At 37.4% G+C, this 21651-nt stretch overlaps 4 protein-coding genes across 6 annotated transcripts; 1 reads left to right on the forward strand and 3 right to left on the reverse strand.

Annotated features, from left to right (window-relative positions):
• Positions 1 to 1166: 1166 nt before the first annotated feature.
• LOC106310991 (peroxidase 34-like) lies at positions 1167 to 3824 on the forward strand. 2 transcript variants are annotated; one of them, XM_013748220.1, is made up of 4 exons: positions 1176 to 1480; positions 2382 to 2573; positions 3003 to 3171; positions 3260 to 3824. In XM_013748220.1, the coding sequence occupies exons 1-4, from the start codon at positions 1247 to 1249 to the stop codon at positions 3727 to 3729; spliced, it is 1065 nt and encodes a 354-aa protein (XP_013603674.1). In that variant the 5' UTR covers positions 1176 to 1246; the 3' UTR covers positions 3730 to 3824. The 2 variants fall into 2 exon arrangements, with proteins under 2 accessions (XP_013603675.1, XP_013603674.1); XM_013748221.1 differs by lacking the exon at positions 2382 to 2573 and having other exon boundaries at positions 1167 to 1480.
• A 7581-nt stretch (positions 3825 to 11405) lies between these two features.
• Positions 11406 to 14868, reverse strand: LOC106307216 (uncharacterized protein At3g49140). Of its 2 annotated transcripts, none has more exons than XM_013744105.1 (11): positions 14665 to 14868; positions 14484 to 14583; positions 13685 to 13904; positions 13288 to 13390; positions 13135 to 13202; positions 12886 to 13035; positions 12622 to 12783; positions 12253 to 12543; positions 12029 to 12181; positions 11841 to 11936; positions 11406 to 11724 (listed from the first exon to the last, which is right to left on the reverse strand). In XM_013744105.1, exons 1-11 carry the CDS (start codon positions 14726 to 14728, stop codon positions 11611 to 11613), a joined length of 1521 nt encoding a protein of 506 aa, XP_013599559.1. In that variant the 5' UTR covers positions 14729 to 14868; the 3' UTR covers positions 11406 to 11610. The 2 variants fall into 2 exon arrangements, with proteins under 2 accessions (XP_013599559.1, XP_013599558.1); XM_013744104.1 differs by having other exon boundaries at positions 13288 to 13404; positions 13639 to 13904.
• Positions 14869 to 15642: 774 nt separating this feature from the next.
• LOC106312507 (probable polygalacturonase) lies at positions 15643 to 17933 on the reverse strand. The gene is made up of 5 exons (XM_013750057.1): positions 17789 to 17933; positions 17355 to 17693; positions 17115 to 17217; positions 16764 to 17012; positions 15643 to 16430 (listed from the first exon to the last, which is right to left on the reverse strand). Exons 2-5 carry the CDS (start codon positions 17691 to 17693, stop codon positions 15745 to 15747), a joined length of 1377 nt encoding a protein of 458 aa, XP_013605511.1. The 5' UTR covers positions 17789 to 17933; the 3' UTR covers positions 15643 to 15744.
• LOC106312506 (pentatricopeptide repeat-containing protein At3g49170, chloroplastic) lies at positions 17920 to 20793 on the reverse strand. Its single transcript, XM_013750056.1, has 2 exons — positions 18723 to 20793; positions 17920 to 18647 (listed from the first exon to the last, which is right to left on the reverse strand). The coding sequence occupies exons 1-2, from the start codon at positions 20791 to 20793 to the stop codon at positions 18166 to 18168; spliced, it is 2553 nt and encodes an 850-aa protein (XP_013605510.1). The 3' UTR covers positions 17920 to 18165.
• Positions 20794 to 21651: the final 858 nt, after the last annotated feature.

Consider the following 21651-nt stretch of genomic DNA (forward strand, 5'->3'; position numbering starts at 1 on the left):
GTAATACGGCCAAACAAAGATTATGGGTTTCAATCCTTTAGTCAATCCGGATTTAAGGTCGGATCAAAATAGGAGAAAAGGGAACCGATTTTAAGGCTTGGTATCTAAAAGGGGTTTATGATTTTCTCTAATATCTTTTATAATTTCAAATAGTTCTTAGAAACAAGATTCATATAGATCTTAGATTATTAATAAGTTTTATAAGTTTTTAGAGATTCTTAGATCTTTAGAGATTCAAATAATTTTAGAATCAAGATTCATATAGATCTTAGATTCAAGATTAATATTTGTGATAATTTTAGATCTATAGATTTTTATAAGTTTTATGATTCAAATAGATCTAATAATCAGGATTCAGATATGTGGTGTTCTTAGATTTTATGGATAGATTAGTTTACCTTTTAGAAAACACCAAATTGATCTGAATGGACCACCGTGAGAGAGAGGGAGTGATCCCGCGGATGAGCTGGTTGAGAGAGAGGTGGAGGAGCTGGCCGAAAAATCGTGAGAGGGATAGACTTGGCCGGCGGAGCAAGGCTAAGGGCCGGAAGAGATGGCCGGAAAAGAGATGATCGCCGGCGGATGGGATTGCTCAGGTGGAGAGAGTCTCGTGCTGATAACGTGTTAAGATTTGAGAGAAGATTTGTGAGAAAAATGTTGTATATTTCTTATTGCTTACACCACTATATATAGTAGTTCATACAAGGTGGAGTCAAAGGGAGAATTGATTACAAAGATACTCTACATAATGACATGGTCAAACTCATAAAGACTAAGGTTGAATGGGTCTTCCATGTGACTAGATGTAAACCCCAAATAGACTCTAGTCTTGAACTTGTATGGTGTAGGTTATGGACCATCTACTTCATGATTGATAACAATATGTGTTTAGTTTAAATAGACATCTTTAAACCACCATTATCGTCATCTGACTCAAACTTACCTTATTATAATTCCTCTTTTATGAAGAAATCAGAAATCCATCGCCGATGTAAAGTTTTTTGAACAATAAAAGGAATAATAGTTGAAATAGTTGACAGAAGGAAAAGTCTTCATTTTTTTGTATGAAGTTTTCATTTTGTTTTTGTATGAAGTCTTCATTTTATTGCTAGAAATAAAATCCTTCAATTGAGAAATAAAGCCCCCAAGTTAGACCCGTGTTGCCTATAAAGGCATTCCTCAAGATAATAGACTTTCCTCATCTTCTCTTGTAAACCCAATCAGATTATTTTCCTTTCTTTAGAAAATGCATTCCTCTTATTCTTTTTCTACTTCTTCGACTTGGACAATCTTAATCACATTGGCATGTATTATGTTTCGTGCGTCTCTGTCCGATGCTCAACTTACACCTACCTTTTACGACACTTCATGTCCTAATGTTACTAACATCGTACGTGCCACCATTGTCAACGAGCTAAGATCGGACCCTCGTATCGCCGCGAGCATCCTTCGTCTTCACTTCCACGACTGCTTTGTCAATGTAAGATATTATTATTCTTTTTTCTATTTCCTTGCTAATAATTCCCATCTTTTAAATATTTTAAAAAATCAATGTAAAACCTAAAAACAAGTGATAATAGAGAGAACTTTTAGGCTCAACACAAACATATGTTTATGTTAATACACCCTGTTTCAAACTAAAGATAATTTTGCTTTGTTTTCTGTTACAAAGTAAGTGTTATTTGGATTTTCAATAATTTATATTCAAATTTGTATTCAGTTTCATTGAAAATGCTACTTTGTGTCAGTTCTCTAGGCTTACACGTTTTTTCTAGACAAGATGATCAATATAAAACTTCACATGATTAGATATCATATATTTGTTTTAACATTGGTAAACTTCTCTTTTAGCTTGGATAATACACCATAGTTTATTTCATTAGTTAAATTATTAAGCTGACAAAAGAAAATAAATGTACGTATCGTTGTTCGACAATGATGATTGTTACTACCAGTTAGTTATTAGTTTCAGTGGTGATGCCCTAACATATTAAGTAAGATCCCGGATTTACCGGACATGAATTATTTGTGTTACATCAATTGTTATTTATTTAGAAAGAGCATAGTGCCGTACCAAACACGGTGTAAATTTAAGATACCTCAATCATTTTATTAAGGTGTACAGAAAAGATATTTTATTTCAGTCAAAAAACTCCTCACACGTATATCCTGAACCAGGCAATTATTAAATAATATAATTCCAATAACATTTTGAAATGATCTAATCGAAATTTGTAATAATGGCTTTTTTTATCTTTCTTATAAGATATTTTAAAAAACTGGAACACATGTTATATGTCATTGAGTAAAACATGGTTTAGAAAAGTTTATCTCTCATCACTTGTATTTTTCATTATATAATAATATTGGAAATATGAAAGGGTTGTGACGCATCGATCTTGTTAGACAACACGACATCGTTCCGAACAGAGAAAGATGCAGTCGGAAACGCAAACTCGGCTAGAGGATTTCCTGTGATTGATACAATGAAAGCCGCGGTGGAGAGGGCTTGCCCAAGAACCGTTTCATGCGCAGATATGCTCACCATCGCTGCTCAACAATCTGTCACGTTGGTATGTTCCATTGATACGTTTGCTTTGATTAACAAATACTGTTTTAAATCTTAATATCTATCAAAGTCGTCACAGTCAATATAATTAGTATCGACCTTTCAACTGTATACATGGCATGTATTCAAAACCAAAAACGCGTGGTCCCGTAAAGAAAACTTGACATGCTTAATATAACATTGTCAAATTTAAATTTGATCACGAGAATATACTTGGTTTGATAAGACTACTTTTTTAGATAGCCAAGTATATTAATAATCAATCATATTTTTCAAAACTGGAGTTTAGAACACTTCTCGCTGGCTATATAATCAAGGATTTAATTACAAGTTTTTCTTTTTTTATTTACATATCAAAACTTTGGAATAATAAAAACAATCTCTTTAACATCAGCCAAAAAATTATCTAAAAATAATTATTCTCAATATATAGGCAGGAGGTCCTTCTTGGAGAGTTCCTTTGGGGAGAAGAGACAGCTTGCAAGCATTTTTCAGTCTATCTAATGATAATCTTCCTTCTCCATTCTTCACACTTCCAGAACTTAAAGCTAGCTTTGGAAAAGTTGGCCTCGACCGTCCTTCTGATCTTGTTGCTCTCTCTGGTAATTTATAAAAACTTATTAAATATCGTTTGATATTTCTGTAACTATCGAGTTTATTAATGATCATATATGTTTATTTTTTGGTTAGGGGGTCACACATTTGGTAAAAATCAATGCCAGTTCATTATAGGCAGACTATACAATTTCAGCAACACCGGTTTACCTGATCCTACCCTCAATACTACTTACCTCCAAACTCTTCGTGGACTATGCCCCCTTAATGGTAACCGGAGTGCCTTGGTGGATTTTGATCTGCGTACCCCTACGGTTTTCGACAACAAATACTATGTGAATCTCAAAGAACAGAAAGGTCTTATCCAGACTGACCAAGAGTTGTTCTCTAGCCCCAATGCCACAGACACAATCCCCTTGGTGAGAGAATATGCTGATGGCACACAAAAATTCTTCGATGCGTTTGTGGAGGCCATGAATAGGATGGGCAGCATTACACCTCTTACGGGAACTCAAGGAGAGATCAGATTGAATTGTAGGGTGGTGAACTCCAACTCTCTACTCCAAGATGTGGTTGAACTCGTTGATTTCGTTAGCTCTATATGAGAATAGTATCTCAGTATGTGGCTACCAAAATATATTTTACGATAAATAAAGCGCTCTCAAGATGTTACGTGAGAATATTTTATTTTAGATCACTAGCTGTTGTCTGTTGTACTTGAAGACTATATAATAAATAAGTTTTTCTAAGTAATCCACTTTCTTCTATTTGTGTGCTTTGTAGTTTTACGTTCTTTTGATGGAGATAAATTTTGATAAATAACCTCAAAATATTTTTCAAACATGTGCAACATCTCTTAGATAAACATATATCTAATCATCACTCTTCACTGCTTGTTTATACCAATTTTTTTTTTAATTCACAAAATTATGATAAACAGAATAGACGTTGGTAATTTGCAGAACAGGAGAAGCGAAATCTATCTAAAATTTAATCTGGAGTTAAGGATACTGAAACATTGGTATATATGTCATATATGGGCATCAAAACTATACAAGTCTCGTCATGTTAGTATGTTAATGGTTGCTCTATCTCTTACTTATTTTCATGTCTAGATCAAAACGTAGATCTCGAGGTGAGAAGCATACCACCCAATGTCAAAACAATACTAGATTAGTGTTGTTGTAGTTAAACTAGTAATAGTACTATTGATATGTAGTTAAGTCAGTTGTACAAGTCAGACTATTATTGCACTAGTTAAATTAGTAATAGTTATACCATTCGGCTGCAAAAGAAAAACATAACACAACTCAATTGCAAAAGCATACTGCAAATCTAAAACTTCAAGTCTGAAACAGGCCCGGCTCAAATAACAATCAAGTTGAATATAACATAAGTAGATGAAAGAGGAGAATAAACAAGGATTTAGATGAAGGAAAATAGAATTAAAAAAAGAAGAAGATAAAGGTTAGATGTGAATGATTAATATAAGTTATCGTGATTGGATTTGTAAATGAAAATAAGTTGATAGATTTAAAATAATGACTTAAACAAAGCATAACATAACAGATCCAAAACAGAACTTTTTGGGTCTTGAACGCCACATGAAGAAGATTTGATCTCCTATTGGTGATGACATCCTTAAGCTTCGGACTTTTTTGGAAAGTTTTTAGGAGCCTATCAATTTATGTTCTACTGTGACTTTAGGCCAAAGTTTTATTGTAACCCTATATTAATTCTATGGAGTTATTAGGTTAACCAATTCATTCATCTTTTGCTGTTAAAAACGTTAAAAACCCCACTATATATGGACTGAAACAAAATCCCAGACAATGGACCACGAGTTTAGTTCCCTTCTGCTGGATTATCCATCACCGATATTATACTGTCCCAGCAAATATATTTTTATTTTATTTTAAAAGAAGATATTATTCGATCTCTGCGTTGGAGAAACTAACAGGACCAAGTATTCGTGGAGTTTTTCAGTAAATAATGTCATTCTCCTTAATTAATGAAAATGTACATGTGGGGGTTTATACAAAGACTCGATTAACGGCATAAACCAAACCTTAAACTAGAGATGAGATGACTTACATATCGGTTTATACTATACCAGTATGTACAGACTGACCCAACTACACTATATACACTAATAGTCCCCCTCAAAATGGGACGAAGATGTTGAGGAGACCCATCTTGCCAAAAAAACGCTGAAAGGGAGTAGGATATAGCGGTTTGGTAAAAAGATCAGCAAGTTGCAGATCGGTCCGTACGTGTAGAAGCTTGAAAAGACATGCAACCAATCTTTCTCGCACATTATAGCAATCAATTTCAACATTCTTGGTGTGCTCATGAAAGACAGTATTATGAGCTATATGAATAGCCACAGTGTTATCACAAAAGAGCAGAGTCGACTTGCTCAAAGTGAAGCGCATCTCCTTTAGAAAGTTAGAGAACCATAACAAATCATCAGTGACGACTGAAAGGCTGCGATATTCAGCTTCAGCTGAGCTCTTGGAGACGACATGTTGCTTCTTTGACTTCCAAGCAACCAAAGATGTACCAAGGAAGATGCAAAATCCAGATGTTGAACACAAGCACCCCAATCTGAATCTGCAAAAGCTTGAATTTGCATCTCGGCCTTGGATGAATAGAGCAAGCCTTGTCCAACTGTACCTTTAATATAGTGAAGAACTTTGAGAACTTCACGCAAATGACTCTTTCGTGGTGCATAAGAGAACTGGCTAAGCTTATTAAATGCGAAAGTGATGTCTAGTCTCGTGATTTAAAGATACATCAAACGACCAATGAGACGTCTATAAGCTTCAACATCAACCAACTCACCACCAGTTTCTTTGGACAATTTTATAGAAGGATCCATAGGAGCACTAGAGGGTTTGCAGCCAAGTAAGCATGTTTCCTTGGACAATCTAATGCATACTCGCTGACAAATATGAATACCCGCAGAGGAACGAGCAATTTCGAGACCAAAGAAATACTTCATGGGGCCGAGATCACGGAATTTGAACGAGGATTTCAGTTGCTCCTTTAAGGAGTCCACTTCAGAATCAGTGTTACTGACGATAATAATATCATCAACATAGACGATCACACACAAGAACAGAGAGTCAGTAGTCTTGAGAAAGCATGTGTGATCAGAATATGTTTGAGTGAAATCCAAGCGAGTCAGCGTAGTGGAGAATTTTAAGAACCATTGATGCGAGGCTTGCTTGAGGCCATAGAGAGATTTCTGAAGTTTACAGACTGCATTAGGAGGCAGACTGTCCCCCTTTCAATCAGCGTATCCTGGAGGAAGTTTCATGTATATCTCTTCATCCAAATCACCATTGAGAAAAGCATTTGAGATGTCAAGTTGGTGAAGAGAAAAACCATGAATAGTAGAGAGAGCCAAAAGGAGTTTAACCGTGGTGTGCTTGACGACGGGTGAGAATGTTTCATGATAATCTACTCCTTCTTGTTGAGTATAACCCTTTGCTACAAGACGAGCTTTGTAACGCTCAACACTTCCATCTGCGTTAAACTTGACTTTGAAGATCCATTTACATCCAATAAGAGTCTTATCTTCAGGGAGAGTACATACCGTCCATGTCTTTATTCCTTCCAAAGCATCAATTTCCACATCCATTGGATCATCCCAAACCAGAAGTTTCTTTGCTTCAGCATAAGTTTTGGGTTCTTTGACTTTGTCAATGGCAATGAGGAAAGAAAGATGAAGAGAAGAAAGTTTGCCATAAGACTGGACATAAGAGATTTCATGAATGGTTGAGGATCCTATTGAGTTACAATAGTAATCCTAAAGATAAGCTGGCTTCTTTGATTTCATGTGTGATGGTTGAACAGAAGGTTCAGCATCATCCATGATAGGATTTGCAGGAGGCAAAATCTCTATAGAAGATGATGGAGAAGAAGTCTCAACATCAACAGAGGGTTTGGATATCACAGGAGAAGCATGAACATCAGTAAAGAAGTTATGAATATCATGAGAAGGGTTTGATTTAACGAAAGGAAATAAATCCTCATGGAAAACGACATGACGAGAGATAGAAATGGAATTGTTTTCAAGATCTAGAAGTTTATAGCCTTTAAAACCCGAAGGATAACCAAGAAAGACACAGGCACGAGATCATGGATTGAATTTATGTCTGCCATTGGGTGATGTTGAAGCGTAACAAAGACAGCCAAAAGATTTGAGAAGTTGATAATCAGGAGCTTTCTTTGTTAGAACTTCAAAAGGGGTTTTATTATCAAGAATAGGAGCTGAGATGCGATTTATAAGGTGAACTGCGGTTAAAATACAGTCACCCCAGTATGAAAGAGGAATGTGGGATTGAAAAAGAAGGGAATGTGCCACATTTAGAATGTGTTGGTGTTTTCGTTCTACAACATAATTTTGTTGAGGAGTTTCAGGACAAGAATGGAAAGAAATGATGCCTTTTGATGTATAAAAGGATGTGAAGTTGAGTTATGGTGCATTGTCGGATCTAACACCCTTAACCTTCCTATTGAATTGAGTTTCTACCATAGTGACAAAGGTAGGAATGATACTAAGGGCATCTGATTTGGTTTTCATAAGATATACCCAAGTTGCCCGTGAAGAGTCATCAACTATGGTTAGGAAATATCTGAAACCATCATGGGTGGGAGTGGAAAAAGGACCCCATGTGTCTATATGAATAAGATCGAAAGGTTCAGGGCTAATGTTATTCTTAGAGATGAATGGTAAGTGTTTTTGCTTAGACAAATCACATATATGACAATGATCGAGATTTTTATTTGATGTTTTTGAATGAGGTAAAAAAGACTGCATAGAGGTGAGTTTAGACGATGATGGATGACCCAACCTCTTATGCCAAATGTCAAGACTAACAACAGACGCAATGATGGACTTATAATCATAAATGGTGGCACCTGGGGATGAAACCGACTCGATGTCGAGGAAGTAAAGGTTTGCAATAGCTCTACCCATCCCAATCATTAATCCCTGTGTAGGAGCCTGAATACCACAAGAAGTTTCATCAAAACAAACACGACAATGTAACTGTTTAGTTAGGCAACTAACACTCAGAAGATTGAATTTAAATTGGGGTATGTAAAGGACATCGTGTAAGATAAGGTCTCTACCTAAATGAATATCACCTAATCCGACAATGTTAACTAGAACTCCATTAGGAACGGTAACATTTGTGTGAGGTAAGGTTTTTAAGTTTTGAAAAGAATAGAGTTGATGAGATATATGATTACTCGCTCCTGAATCTATCACCCAAGCATTGATAGCATTGATTTGCTATACAATGTGCAGACATATGGCTTATTGACTCCGGTAAATGATCAGAAGATAGAAGGAAGGGAATTACCGGAAATAGGACAAGTGTTGGATGAAGAAGGAATGGAAACTGAAACAGATTGAACTTCTGGAATGAGATTTTCCGCTGGACTTTGGAGTTTGCTGCTAAGGAAGGAGACCAGTTGTTGTATCTGCTCAGGAGAAAGATCAGTTGCAGATGCTTCAGAGATTGATGCGTTCGCAGATATAGAAGCAGATCCAGCTTTGTCATTCCTCTGATTTGGTTTGAAACTAGTAGGGTAGCCATACTTTTTGTAACACTTATCAATCACATGACCCACACGATGACAATGAGTACAATAGGGGCGATCCTTGCGAATATATCCACCAGAATGACCATTTCCAGTTGACTGATTAACATTCTGAGTACTGCTTGAATAAAAGCCACTAGATTGAGTGTCTCTCTTGTTTTGAGAGATCTGAAAGGCAGCAGCAGTGATCTCTGTTGAAGTAGACTGTTGAAGTAGAATGAGCATCTCTTTGGCTATCTTCTTGATTGAGGATATTATAAGCCTCAGATAGAGAAGGAAGACTCTTCTTCATGAGAATGCGACTGCGAATGTTCTCATAGCTCTCATTGAGTCTCATAAGGAAATCAATGACTCGATTAGTTTCCTTTTCAGCCAAGAGTTCTTCAACAGATGTACCAGGCGGTTGAACATTGGTGAGCTCTTCCCAAAGTGCCTGTGTTTTAGTGTGATATGAGGACAAATCCAGACTGCTTTGACGAAGAGAATGAATCTGATGACGCAGCTTGTAGAGAAGGAGGAGGGTTTGATTTGTGAAATCTAGTGTGAAGATCCTTCCAGATATCAGAAGCATGCGTGATGTAAAGGATACTCGTGTAGATCTTCTTGGAAATGCTATTCAACAACCAAGACTTGAGCATACTGTTACATCGGCACCAGATTTTGAAATATTGATCTTCCTCAGGCGGTTTTACGATAGATCCATCCAAGAAACATAGCTTATTCTTCGCTTATAGGCTAGTGGTCATAGCAACAAGCCAGAATCCATAGTTATTTCCATCTAACGGTTCCGATACCAAAACTAGTTCTGGATGATCCGAGTTATGCAGATACTACGGAGAGTGAATGTTATCAGGACTGTTTGATACCTCGAAGCGGTCAGAAGAAGGAGCTGAACCAGATCAGCGATCTCCGAGTGGAGCTCTTCCACCAGTGACGAGATTCGGCGACTCATTGAGATTTGGAGTTCGATTAGCCTGGGAAGTGTCACCGGGAAGAAGATGAGACTTAGGAGAAGCTGATTCTGGTGATTGAGGAGGAACGGAACGATACTTCGATTTGCAACCGCGTTTTCCCATTAAGAATCGATCCACGGAGAAATCGCACAGGAAAACTGATGATTGGAGCAACGAAGAAGATGAAATGGGAGGCGGAAGACGATGAGATGATGGATGAAAGTCGATGATCCGAGAAAACGATGATGAATTTTCTCGAGAAAGTGTTTTCTCGGGAAAGTTTGTTAGCTAGAGAAAGAGATATTTTTGCTCTGATACCATTTCAGTAAATAATCTCATTCTCTTTAATTAATGAAAATGTACATGTGGGGGTTTATATACAGACTCGACTAAAGGCATAAACCGAGCCTTAAACCAGAGATGAGATTACTTATGTACCGGTTTATACTATACTAGTATGTAACAGACTGATCCAACTACACTATATACACTAATAGGGTTGTTTCGTTAATATATATTCCCACTGTTCTTTAAAGATGGTTGTTTTAGTGTTTTTACAAATATTAAAAAACACATTGATAATGCATTGTTTTTAAAAATTATCAAATTCTAATGTTTTTTTAACTAATATTCTTTCAATAGATTTAATTAATTTTATTAAACAAAAAAAAATATATCTTTGTCAAACGATTTTTTTTTCTAAAATTTCTATTTTAGGGCCCGACTGGTTTAAACGTAGCGGTTGCGGTTGCGAGTGCGGGAGTTTGCGGATGCGGGTGGTTGCGGTTTCAAGCGTTATTAAGCGTTTTGTATGACTGGTACAATGTTTGAAAATTGATGCGTTTGCGGGATATTTGTGACTGGTTGATTATAAGATATTGCAGCGGTTTAATATATAAAATATGTATATATTTTTATAAAGCAAATTATGATACTGTTTGTGAATTTTAATTAATATATAAAATATGTATATATTTTTATTTATAATATTTCCATTTTAAAATTTTAATTTTAAAATTTTAAAATATTTTTGAAAATAATTTTATATTTATTTTTTCATCCGCTACCCCCCGCAATCGCAAACGCTATCTGGAACCAGCTTTTGATTTTAAGAGGTTCGGAGCGATTTGTAGCGGTTTGTATGATTGTTTCAAAACGCTCTCAACCGCTACCAACCGCAAAAGCTGCATTTGCGGGTCGCAGCGGGAAAACCAGTTAGGCCCTTAATGGAACTAGAGAGTACATAAAGAGGTTGAACAAGAAATAGATAGACTGTGGAAGCACCGTAGCATAATGGTTAAGGTTTAAAGGCTTCTACACCCAGGTATGGGGTTCGAATCCCAGACTATGCAATTTATTGCAGAATACAGGAAATTCAGGTTTCAAGTCCCGGAGACAGCGATTTATCACTGCAGACTATGGAAGAAAGACTTACAAGGAATCTTCAACATGGTACAAGTAAATCCAGTCAGACGTGGATCTTCATAGGACGGCTCAGGTGATGCAGTTAGGTGTAGATCCTCATAAGGCATGTAGTATTGTCGGTTGTCAAATCGTCTATGTAATTTTTCTCATAATTGTAATGCCATAATAAATCAGCATTAAAAAAAAAATAGATAGATTTGTCAAGTCAGTGTCCGTCCACTCTCACAATTTTAAGATGGATTTATTTTGGGGTACGTCAATCTTGATGCAATAGATTTGCTAACGAATGAGTTGAAACTACGATGCTCAATTTGTGCAGAGTAAAACCCACAAACTTGAAACCACAATCACAGCGTAGAAAATCAATTGAATGCTTTATCCCAAAGATCCTACCCTTGTTCATGTTTGTCCCACAGAAAATGCATTTGCAGTTTGGATTTTGATTCATGGGACTGTTTCCTACATGCATCTTCATTAAAGATCACTACAGCATTAAGAAGACTCCGTCTGACTTGTTCCCTTGGGTTCTTCCAGTGGCTTCGACTGGTTTGTTGTCGGGAATAATAGTTCTTTTATTTGTTCCTCTGCGTCCTCTTCTGATGTTGCCTGCGCAAGAATTTTCATTGGCTTGAAATGTTATAAACTTATAATAAACATCACCTGTTTAGTTAGCACGGTTACTTAAACATCAAGAACAAAAACCAAGTAGAGAACTGACTTACTCTTGTCGAGAATGCAAACCGCAATGACTCAATCTTTGCTCCTGCGCAAAGCCTCAGGTCAAAACCAAGGGAATCTAACCCTATCATCTTCACTTCCTGCAAAACAAATATTCATTACAATACTATTTACTGAAACTTCCTGTCAAACTTCAACTTCTAAAGTCTAAGGGTTTCAGCTAATTAGTTACCTCTGCTTGAATACCGTAGTATCTCCAACACAAAGACCTAAGGGCTTCAGCTAGTTTATCACCAGACTCTTCTAAACGGCTTATGATTCCAGCTGATCCATTAGCAATAACATCAGGTTGTGCTTTTCTGACATCTTCCACTTCAACTTCAGTCTGTTCCAAAAGAGTAAAAGACACTACTAAGCACAAGACAGAAAAAGGGAACCATGAGGTTTACTGCATACCTGATCCCCTTGTGCTGTAATAAGCTGAATTCTTATCATCTCCAACTTGTAAAACGCCACCACTTTTCTCGTCTTCTCAGATTCATCATCACCATCTGCCTTATTAGTGTCTTCAAGCTTCTCCTCTAAGTTTTCAGCATTCTTGTCTCCCTTGGTACTTGTAGATTTTATGTCAGCAAGTTTCTGTTGAATATCTGAATAATCTTCCACTAAGATATGACTCAACAGTCCCTGGATGGCAAGGCCAGCAGACGGCTGATCCATCCAATCTACAGGATCATTTGCAGCAACCTAAAATTGCCAAATGCATTAAGTTTGTAAAATAAAATCACAACACATTTTGTTCAGAAGATGAGACTGAAGTTTAACCTCAGACATTCTCTTTGCGAAAAACATGGGATGACAGCTCCTCATTGTTTCCAATTTTGCCCAGTCACCAAGCGATTCATCGTCATCTTCATCATCATCATCATAGTCATCATCATCATCACTTTCGTCTTCATCTTCATCCTCTAGAACTGCAACCCATTCCTGAAGTCAAGAACACAGTTGCTAAGTGAAGCATGCTAAGGAATGGCAAACGGGTTCCTCGCATAGACTTAATCTAAAGGGTGAAATTAAAGTAGTTAAAACCTCCGCATCATCTTCTCCTTCATCCCCATCTTCCTCACTGCCATCTTCTCCTCCACTTTCATCGTCTTCGGTGTCAAAGTCACTATCAGATAGACCCATCAGCTCCATTTCCTTGATCATCTCCATCGTATCAAAGCCTACTATTACTTGCTGCAATGCAACGTAAGTAAGATATTCATCATTTCATTAAAAGATGATGAGATGCATGTGATATAAGTAGGATATGCATGTCATGAGGCAGCAACATACCACATAGTTGTTTTCAGAGGTAACAGACTGCATGACGTCCTCATCTTCCTTAACTTGAAAGTATAAATCTGCAGAGCATTAGGGTAATTAGACTCAATGTTACGTCGATTATATAATTAAAGGGAACTAAAGATTGACTAAACGTCCTCTTACTTCCATTCTGATCTGTAATATAAGGAATATCAGGCCAGAGAATATTCTCAAGAACTCCATCACCAGTTGAACCAGTAAGCATCAAGGTTCCTTTATTGTTCACCTGAACACGACACACTACGGGAAATGTCAGATGCACAAAACGAATCTTGGACAAATAATACAAGAAAACTGTGAATGAATAATGTACATATGCGATGCAGGCTTACACAATTAATCAAAATAAAATGATTATCGCTAAACAAGAGGGTTTCTACAGAGCAAGCAAATGTACTAAACGGGCTAACATGTGACTGCAACAATGCATTATGCATATACTATAAGGCATTGGCCCCTACAATGTTTCTTTACCAAAAAAAGAGGTAGCTAATACAGATTGAGAGACGCAGTATAACACCTCAATGATGGTTCTAGTAGTTTCTGCAGGGGAAAGCCTGGAATCTCCAGCATTCTGTGGCAGAGAGGCTCTAATATCTTCTGAAGGATGATACCTCGACTTGCCAGTTTGCTTTTCTGGGTCAGAAGCTGAATCTACATACTCGGCAGTGGCTTGAGTTCGATTCTTCCTAGGGTGTTTCTTTGTTAAATAGTCACTGTTGTGCTTCAGATATCCACTCCTAGAAAAAGTGCATATCAGTCAATTCATTTGTTTCCCACAGAAGGTAATAAGAATGTGTGTGCAAATACATAGAAAACAAAAAGAGATGACTAGTCTCCAAAATTCTTAACAATCTCATGCATTTCATTACAAGTATCTAAGACATGAAGAACACACTTTCATGTATACTCACAAAACTCAAACGACAAGATATTCAGTTTCAAGTTATAGCATTAGGAAGTGTAAACAAGCACCTTAACATCAGCTAACAACCCAGGACCAAACACATCGTTCCTACAAGCCAGTATCCGAACAATAACTCAAAAGAAATGAACTTTAACTGGTTCCAAGGTCTAAAATGACAAGTTATCTAACCAATTAACTCTATACAGTAAAGAAATAGCCACTACGCACTACAGTTACCATTCGCATTGACAAGAAACATACTGCATGCGCATGGTAGTACAAGACTAAGAACTAATCGCACTATAGATATGCTATTCAAAAAACACTATAATCGAACATCTTGATAAAAAGCCAAAACTCTCAGTATTACGTTGGTAATTGGATGAAGAAAGTAAAAGGAAAAGTAAAGTACCAAGAAGCAGTATTGTTGAGACGTTGAGGCTGAAAAACGCGGCGGGACGCGTAATGGAAGCAGCTCACTCCCTCCTCCGTGCTCGGTGCCGGACGATACTCTGCATATTACGAATAAGGGAGCATTTTCAGGAATTTTTTTTAAAAAAGAGGAAACTTGAAAGAAGGGAAACAGATATTACGGAGTAACGCCGCCGGAGAGGAGAATCCGGTGGAGAGACGGACGGCCATGACCGACTCAATCATCGGTTAAGATATTTTCTCTCTGAGCTCAGCAGCTAGCGAGCGAGAGAGAGGGATTTGCAGATTAGGCTATCTAGTTGGGGAGCCTTCCTTACACTTGACGACGTGTTATTTTATCATTGGTTTTCACGCAAGAAGATATTATAAAGCTGGTGTACTTTCATCTTGTCAAAACGCTGCGTTTTCTTTATATGTCTTAGGGCTGGGCACGAATACTCGTTACTTGCCTTGTATCCGCTACTTGATCCGTACTCGCCTCGTTTTTTCAAGTACTCGTCGTTGCCAAGTCAAGTATCAAGTCGTTGAGTTTTGCTACTTGCAAGTACAAGGCAAGTAACAAGTATCACAAAAAAAGTTACGACTCGCCTTGATATTACTCGTTACTTGTTTTACGACTAAAAAAATGATAACTAAACCATTAAAACCAAAACCCTAAACAAATATTTCTTTATTGTAAGAAGTAAATAATATTTCCTTATTGAATTGCATCTTTTTTTTATATTAGGTGCAAATATTTTATTTAAAATAACTCTCGTGTTTTTACCAAGTCGAGTAAATAAAACAAACTTTCATAACTTTCTCTCGTAAAATATTATCTATCAAGTAATTTTTTAAAACTTGGAAATATATCCAAGTAATTAATAAATACTTGTAAGTAGCAAGTAATCGAACAAGGCAAGTAACTTGCAAGTAACATATTTTCGGACAAGTACTCGAAATAACAAATACTCATTTCCGACAAATCAAGTACAAGTCAAAAAATTCATTACTCGTTCAAGGCAAGCCAAGTATCAAGTATACGTAAAAAAACAAGTAACCGCTTTGCGTCCACCCCTATCTTATCTTTTAACATATAACCCACATAATATGTTTATTTGTGTATGTCATCATACAAAATTTATTTATTAATATACATATAAATACATTATCGAAGTTACATATATGATAGATTATATTTGGTGTAATTACCAATCATTTTTTCTATTAGTTATTCCCTTAATGAACCTATGACACATTTACTAAGCAGTACATTTGTTCAACACAACACTCTCAATAGGGATCTTATCCGTCGGAAAATGACAGTCCATCGCAGGTCCCTTACTCGGTAACAAACTGCACGGCTCCGGCTTAACCCTGCTCGTAACTCCGGCCACATCAGTACAGTTCCACTGCAGCTTCTTCGTGGTGGGAGACAAAGCCATAGTCACATTCGACATACATATCCCCGTAAAAGGATCCTTCTTAATCCCTTCTAACTTAGCAGAGATCGTAACGTTGTCAGCCGTCATGTCACGGTAGTTGATATTTCTAATCTCTGGCAACGCATTAGGATCGAAGCCTATGGGATGAAGTTTATACGAACCGGTCATCCAGAACACGTACTTCATATTCTTCATCGTGAACCTCCTTGCGAAAATGTCTTTGACGTAACCTCCACGTCCTATGGCGGTTTTGATTCTGATCGCTGATTGTGTGTTGATCAGCGTCACGTCTTCGATTCTAACGTCTTTGATTCCTCCAGACATTTCGCTTCCTATGGCTATGCCTGCGCTGTCGGGTGAAACGCAAGTGAGACGTCGGATGGAGAGCTGTTGTGTTGGGATTGCGGTCGCGATTCCATATTGGTCGATACCGCTTTTGACAGCGATGCAGTCGTCACCGGAAGTAACGGAACAGTCTTCTATTAATGTGTTGGTGCAAGAATCTACGTTGAAACAAAAAAAATCAAGAACATGAGCTTGTGTTTAAAACAAAATCAAGAACGTAAGCTAGTGTTTAAAACAAAATCAAGAACAAGAGCTTGTGTCTAAAACCAAATCAAGAACATTAGCTAGTGTTTAAAACATAATCAAGAACATGAGCTAACTAAATCAAGAGCATGAGCAAGTGTTTAAAACCAAATCAAGAAAATGAGCAAGTGCTTAAAACCAAATCCAGAACATGAATTGTTTAAACCGAATGCTTTTTATTCTCAGCTAGAACGTTTTCATTAGAAAATCAAATAATTTATCAATAAACTATTTAGAAAATAATGTACCGGGATTGATTCCATCGGTGTTAGGAGAATCGATAGGAGCATCAATCTTAATATTTTTGATGATGACGTTCTTGCAATACACAGGATGAATGTTCCACATGGGAGAATCGACTAAATTGATATCTGAGATTTGTATGTTTTCAGAGTAGAGGATTTCGATCAACAAAGGTCTTGATATCAAATTGAAACCACCATTTCGATACTTTAACCACCATGACTTCCCTTGTCCATTGATCGTTCCTTTGTTACCTATCAAAAAAAACATTCAAATCATATAAACTAATGCATATTTTGATTCAGTCTTATATATAGACCATTTGATGGAATAATGATTTTTCATGTGTTGCTTACCGGTGATAACAACATCTGTTAGGTTAGTTCCGTAGATTAAACTAGCAAACCTTGCATCACCATATGACGGCAAACGTGGAATCATAGGATATTCAGATTCAACCTGTTTGTTTAAAAACCAAACTATGATTATTCGTACACAAATTATTCATCTCAAATCAAATTAGTAATTTTTAGCACATTCATTCCTATGTAGGCTATAAATAACACTAGCTAACATTTTAAAGGTGGATATATTACCTGAGAAGCAAGAATAGTTGCACCTTGTTGGATAAACAAAGTAAAATGGCTTGTGAGGTTGAAACTTCCGGTGAGCCAGTTCCCCGGCGGAACAATGAGTTGTACACCACCGTCAGCTGCCTGCGGTGAAAGCTTGGCGATGGCATCTCTAAACGCTTTTGTGTTGGAGGTTTTCCCATCACCAACAGCTCCAAAATCTGTCAAAACTGCTTTGTGTTTCCGGCATTGCATCGCCATGTATTCTATACCTTTCTTGCTTTCAACGCTGGATTCCATCATCGGAAAACCGGATACTGTTAATACCACTAGTATACACAAACTTGTCTGAATCATCTTCATCTATAAGAAAATGAATATATCAGAATTCTCTCTTTCTTTGTTTAAAAATGAGAAACGAATCACTATCAAGAAAGAAGTGAATCAAGAAAAATTACCTTTAGAATTTGAGAGATCAAGGGCGATTTACTCGATGAAGAACATATAACTGAGAGTAGTTTTATATAAAATGATAGTCAATATAAGAAAAATAAAAGGAAAAAATAACAACGAAAAAAGAAAGTAAGATGGCAAAATCTGATCTTCATAAACAGCCAATCTCATGTATTTATAACATCGTGATTGTGTATTCTTGATTTACCAAATAAGCAATGGTGTTGACTTCCCTAAAAATAACTTATCTTCTTTGATTGTTTTTAGATATTCAATAACCTCCTTTGCTTCAAATGCAAAATAAAATCAACTCATTGGTAAAGGATCTACAAGCTGTCAAATCTTGCGATAGCCTCATGTGTCTAAATCTCAAAGTAACCACTCACCAATAGTCATTGCAAGAACATTTTCCATCTTTAAAATGATGAAAACGATTCAAATCTCTCAACACAATCTCTCTACCAGAGACCACTGTTATATACTTCATTGCGTTATGGCAATCTCCGCATACTCGTAAGTTCTTGAACACTCTAACCGGTCTCGACTTACTCGTGCTTATAAGCCCAAATGCAACCGCAATTTTCTCGCTGTGCTGGAACAATAACCTCTCCTTCTCTACTACATCATCTTCTTCCTCTAGCTTGTGAAGAACAAGATCCGTATCCGGAACATATCCACAACGTTTAATCTCTCTGATCAGTCGGTCCAGTTCATCATATATAAGATGAGTATTCGGATGAGATGTATCGCCTACGTAGAATTTATGAACCTTATCTCCCACCTCTATCCAACTGCAACCTCCTTCTTTAACCAAGTTTCTCTCTTTCATCTTCTTCCTCATCTCTGCAGATTCTTCCCATTTCCCTGCATCAAAATTCAAAACATTCAACATAGTTTAACATCACTCAAGTTTTTTCATTGTCTGAATAGTATAGATACCTGTACTAGCGTATATGTTTGAGAGCTGTATATAAGCCGCAGGCTCATTCGGGTCGAGTTCTAGGATCTTTCTTGAAGCAATCTCTCCAAGCTCTGTGTTACTGTGAACTCTGCACGCTCCAAGAAACGTACGCCACACTAGAACATCGGCCTGGAAGGGCATTGTGTTAATGAACTCAAATGCGTCTGTGAGAAGCCCGGATCGACATAGAAGATCAACCATACAAGCATAATGCTCCATCTTAGGTTTGATCTTGTGGTCTTCATACATTGATTTGAAATTTCTCCATCCTTCAGAGACCAAACCAACGTGGCTGCATGCAGACAAGATTGCAACGTAAGTGACCTCATTAGGCTTCACCCCTGCCTCCATCATTTGGTTGAATGTTTCCAGTACCCTTTTAGCGAATCCATGTTTTGCAAAACCTGTGATCATTGAAGTCCAGGAGATGACATTACGATCTTCCATTAGATTGAAGACTCGTGAAGCTGTGTCAATGCTTCCACATTTGGAATACATAGAGATCAAAGCGTTGCAGACAGGTTGATTGCAGGAGAGCCCGAGTTTAAGCACCTGGGAATGAATTTGCTCGCCTTTTCTTATCGAACCAACACTTGCAACTCCACTCAACAAGCTAGCAAAAGTGAAAGCGCTAACACCAAACTCTCTCTCAGCGATCTCATGGAAAAGCTCAAAAGCTTCCTCAAAATCCAAGCTCCTGCAGGCTCCGTCAAGAAACGTGTTATACGAGACCAAGTTCTTCTCAGAAAGCGATTCAAAAGCTCTCCGGGCGTCTTCCATCATATCAGATTTAACAAACATGCTGATAACCGAGTTCGCAACAGAGTTATTCGAAGCAAGCCCTCTTTTAAACGCATGACCAAGAACCTGTTTACCCACCCGTGGATCCGAAAGATTCCCGCACGCCTTAAACGCACTAGAGAAAGTGAAATGATTTGGCTGGACACGACCTTGAGCCAACATTTCGCAAAAGAGCTTAATAGCCTCTGTATCTAGATCACCGCTTTGCATATAACCAGTGATCAATGCCGTCCACGACATCACACTATGATCCTCCATTCTATCAAACACCTTCCTGCAATCATCTAACGAACCATCCATAGAACATTTCGCATACATGTCAACTAAACTACACCCAACATCATCCGCCATCCCCGACGTAATCGCCCAAGAATGCAACTGCTTTCCCAAGGACAGATTCTCCAACTCAGCACACGCAGAGAAAACAGAGCTAAGCGTGAACTTATCAGCTTCAAATCCGCTTAAAACCATGTCCAAAAATAACCTAACCGCTTCATTAGGGAACCCCATTTGCATACACCTAGTAATCATCAACGTCCAAGTAACAACATTTAGCTCAGACATTTGATCGAACACCTTATACGCATTCTCGAGATTATTCTCTCCTTTCACAAACATATCAATCAAAGAACAACCCACACATACATCTGATTCAAAGTACCCAGTCTTCATCAAAAACCCTAGAATCACTCTCCCGACGGCAACATTCTCCGGATTCGAGCAAGCTCTGATCACCGCCGTGTAGCAATAATCGTTCGGCACTAAACCTAACTCCAGAAACCCAACAAAAAGCTTAATCGCATCGACTTCCTTCCCATTGTTACCGTAACAAGCCATCATCGCACTCCACGAAACGACGTCGCGCTTACCGATTCTACCCATGGTCTCGAACACATCCTCTGCTCGCGCCAAGTCTCCGGATTTGGAGTACAAGCTGATGAGTGAGTTGTAGAGAACCGAGTCAGGCTCGATATCGGACTCAGCTAACCGGGAGTGAACGAGTTTCCCGAGTCGAAAGTCGCGTGCTCGGATACAAGACTTGAGGAGGGTGGAGAAAGTGGCGGAGTCTGTGGGGCGGATCCCGTCGCGAGCCATGAGATCGAGAGAAGAGATCGCTCCTCGGAGATCTCCGGCATTGAGGTGGCGGAGGATCAAACGGTCGGCGATGTTGATACGGTTTGGAACGGACGGTGGAGATGTAATCGGGAGTTTGGCGGGAGATGGAAGCGAGAAGCTTATCATCGCCATCGTTCCCATCTAAACGATTCCGTTACCGTATTAAAATGATAATTTTTATATATTTTTATTTAACCCTTTAGTTTTATAAAACATCTAATACTCCGCAAAACTACTAAATTGTTTCAATTAAACCCTTTTGCGAAGTTTTTTTGTTTTGTTTTGTCAGCACCCGTTTGCGAAATCATAGTCTCATTTTACAAACCCTAATTAATTAAAACATCTAATACTCCGTATCTCAATAAAATGTTTATTTATCAAAATTTTCACTTTAACCCTTTACATTTTGATAAAACTCCTAATACTCCGCAAAACTATTATTTGTTTCATCATGCCCTATTGAGAAGTAATTATCTCATTTTATAAACCCTAATTGATTTCATAATATAAAGCCCAAGCACCTATATCCAGGAAAAAAAACCGAAACCCAACCAAAATATATGAAACCGAAACCCCTACGAATCTTTAAATACCTGAATAGTTCATATATTTATATATCTCAAATAACCGAACCGAGAACCAAATGTGCACCCGAATATGTAAAATTAATTATGTATGCATATAAAATAACTAAATATATATTTATTATTAAAAATCTAATAAATAGTATCCGAAAATATTTTTTTTTAAAACTACTTTACTATAAAGTATCCGAACAAGTATCTAGATAGTTTTATCCGAAATATCTAAAGTAATCCAAAACATCTGAGATTTTAATCCAATTCATTTTAATTATTCGATATTTTACGTGAATTACCCGATATTTTACCTAAATTATCTGAACTACCCAAAATAACCGAACCAGAACCAGAACCAGAACCAGGTGAGAACCAAATTTTTTTCTGGATATTTTCGGTTCTTAGTTTTACT

The sequence above is a fragment of the Brassica oleracea genome, chromosome C8, assembly GCF_000695525.1.
Source record: "Brassica oleracea var. oleracea cultivar TO1000 chromosome C8, BOL, whole genome shotgun sequence".
In the NCBI taxonomy this organism is placed as follows: Eukaryota; Viridiplantae; Streptophyta; class Magnoliopsida; order Brassicales; family Brassicaceae; genus Brassica; species Brassica oleracea.

Excerpts from the sequence above, each read along its gene's own strand:
- LOC106312507 (XM_013750057.1), bottom strand. The coding sequence starts at position 17,693 with ATGAAGATGATTCAGACAAGTTTGTGTATACTAGTGGTATTAACAGTA. Across the intron at positions 17,218-17,354 it reads CAACTATTCTTGCTTCTCAG|GTTGAATCTGAATATCCTAT; the intron begins GTAATATATCCA and ends TTAAACAAACAG. Across the intron at positions 17,013-17,114 it reads AACAGATGTTGTTATCACCG|GTAACAAAGGAACGATCAAT; the intron begins GTAAGCAACACA and ends TTTTTTTGATAG.
- LOC106312506 (XM_013750056.1), bottom strand. The coding sequence starts at position 20,793 with ATGGCGATGATAAGCTTCTCGCTTCCATCTCCCGCCAAACTCCCGATT. Across the intron at positions 18,648-18,722 it reads AAACATATACGCTAGTACAG|GGAAATGGGAAGAATCTGCA; the intron begins GTATCTATACTA and ends ATTTTGATGCAG.
- LOC106307216 (XM_013744104.1), bottom strand. The coding sequence starts at position 14,728 with ATGATTGAGTCGGTCATGGCCGTCCGTCTCTCCACCGGATTCTCCTCT. Across the intron at positions 14,584-14,664 it reads CTCTCCGGCGGCGTTACTCC|AGTATCGTCCGGCACCGAGC; the intron begins GTAATATCTGTT and ends CGTAATATGCAG. Across the intron at positions 11,937-12,028 it reads ACTACGGTATTCAAGCAGAG|GAAGTGAAGATGATAGGGTT; the intron begins GTAACTAATTAG and ends TTTGTTTTGCAG.
- LOC106310991 (XM_013748220.1), top strand. The coding sequence starts at position 1,247 with ATGCATTCCTCTTATTCTTTTTCTACTTCTTCGACTTGGACAATCTTA. Across the intron at positions 1,481-2,381 it reads TCCACGACTGCTTTGTCAAT|GGTTGTGACGCATCGATCTT; the intron begins GTAAGATATTAT and ends GAAATATGAAAG. Across the intron at positions 3,172-3,259 it reads TGATCTTGTTGCTCTCTCTG|GGGGTCACACATTTGGTAAA; the intron begins GTAATTTATAAA and ends TTTTTTGGTTAG.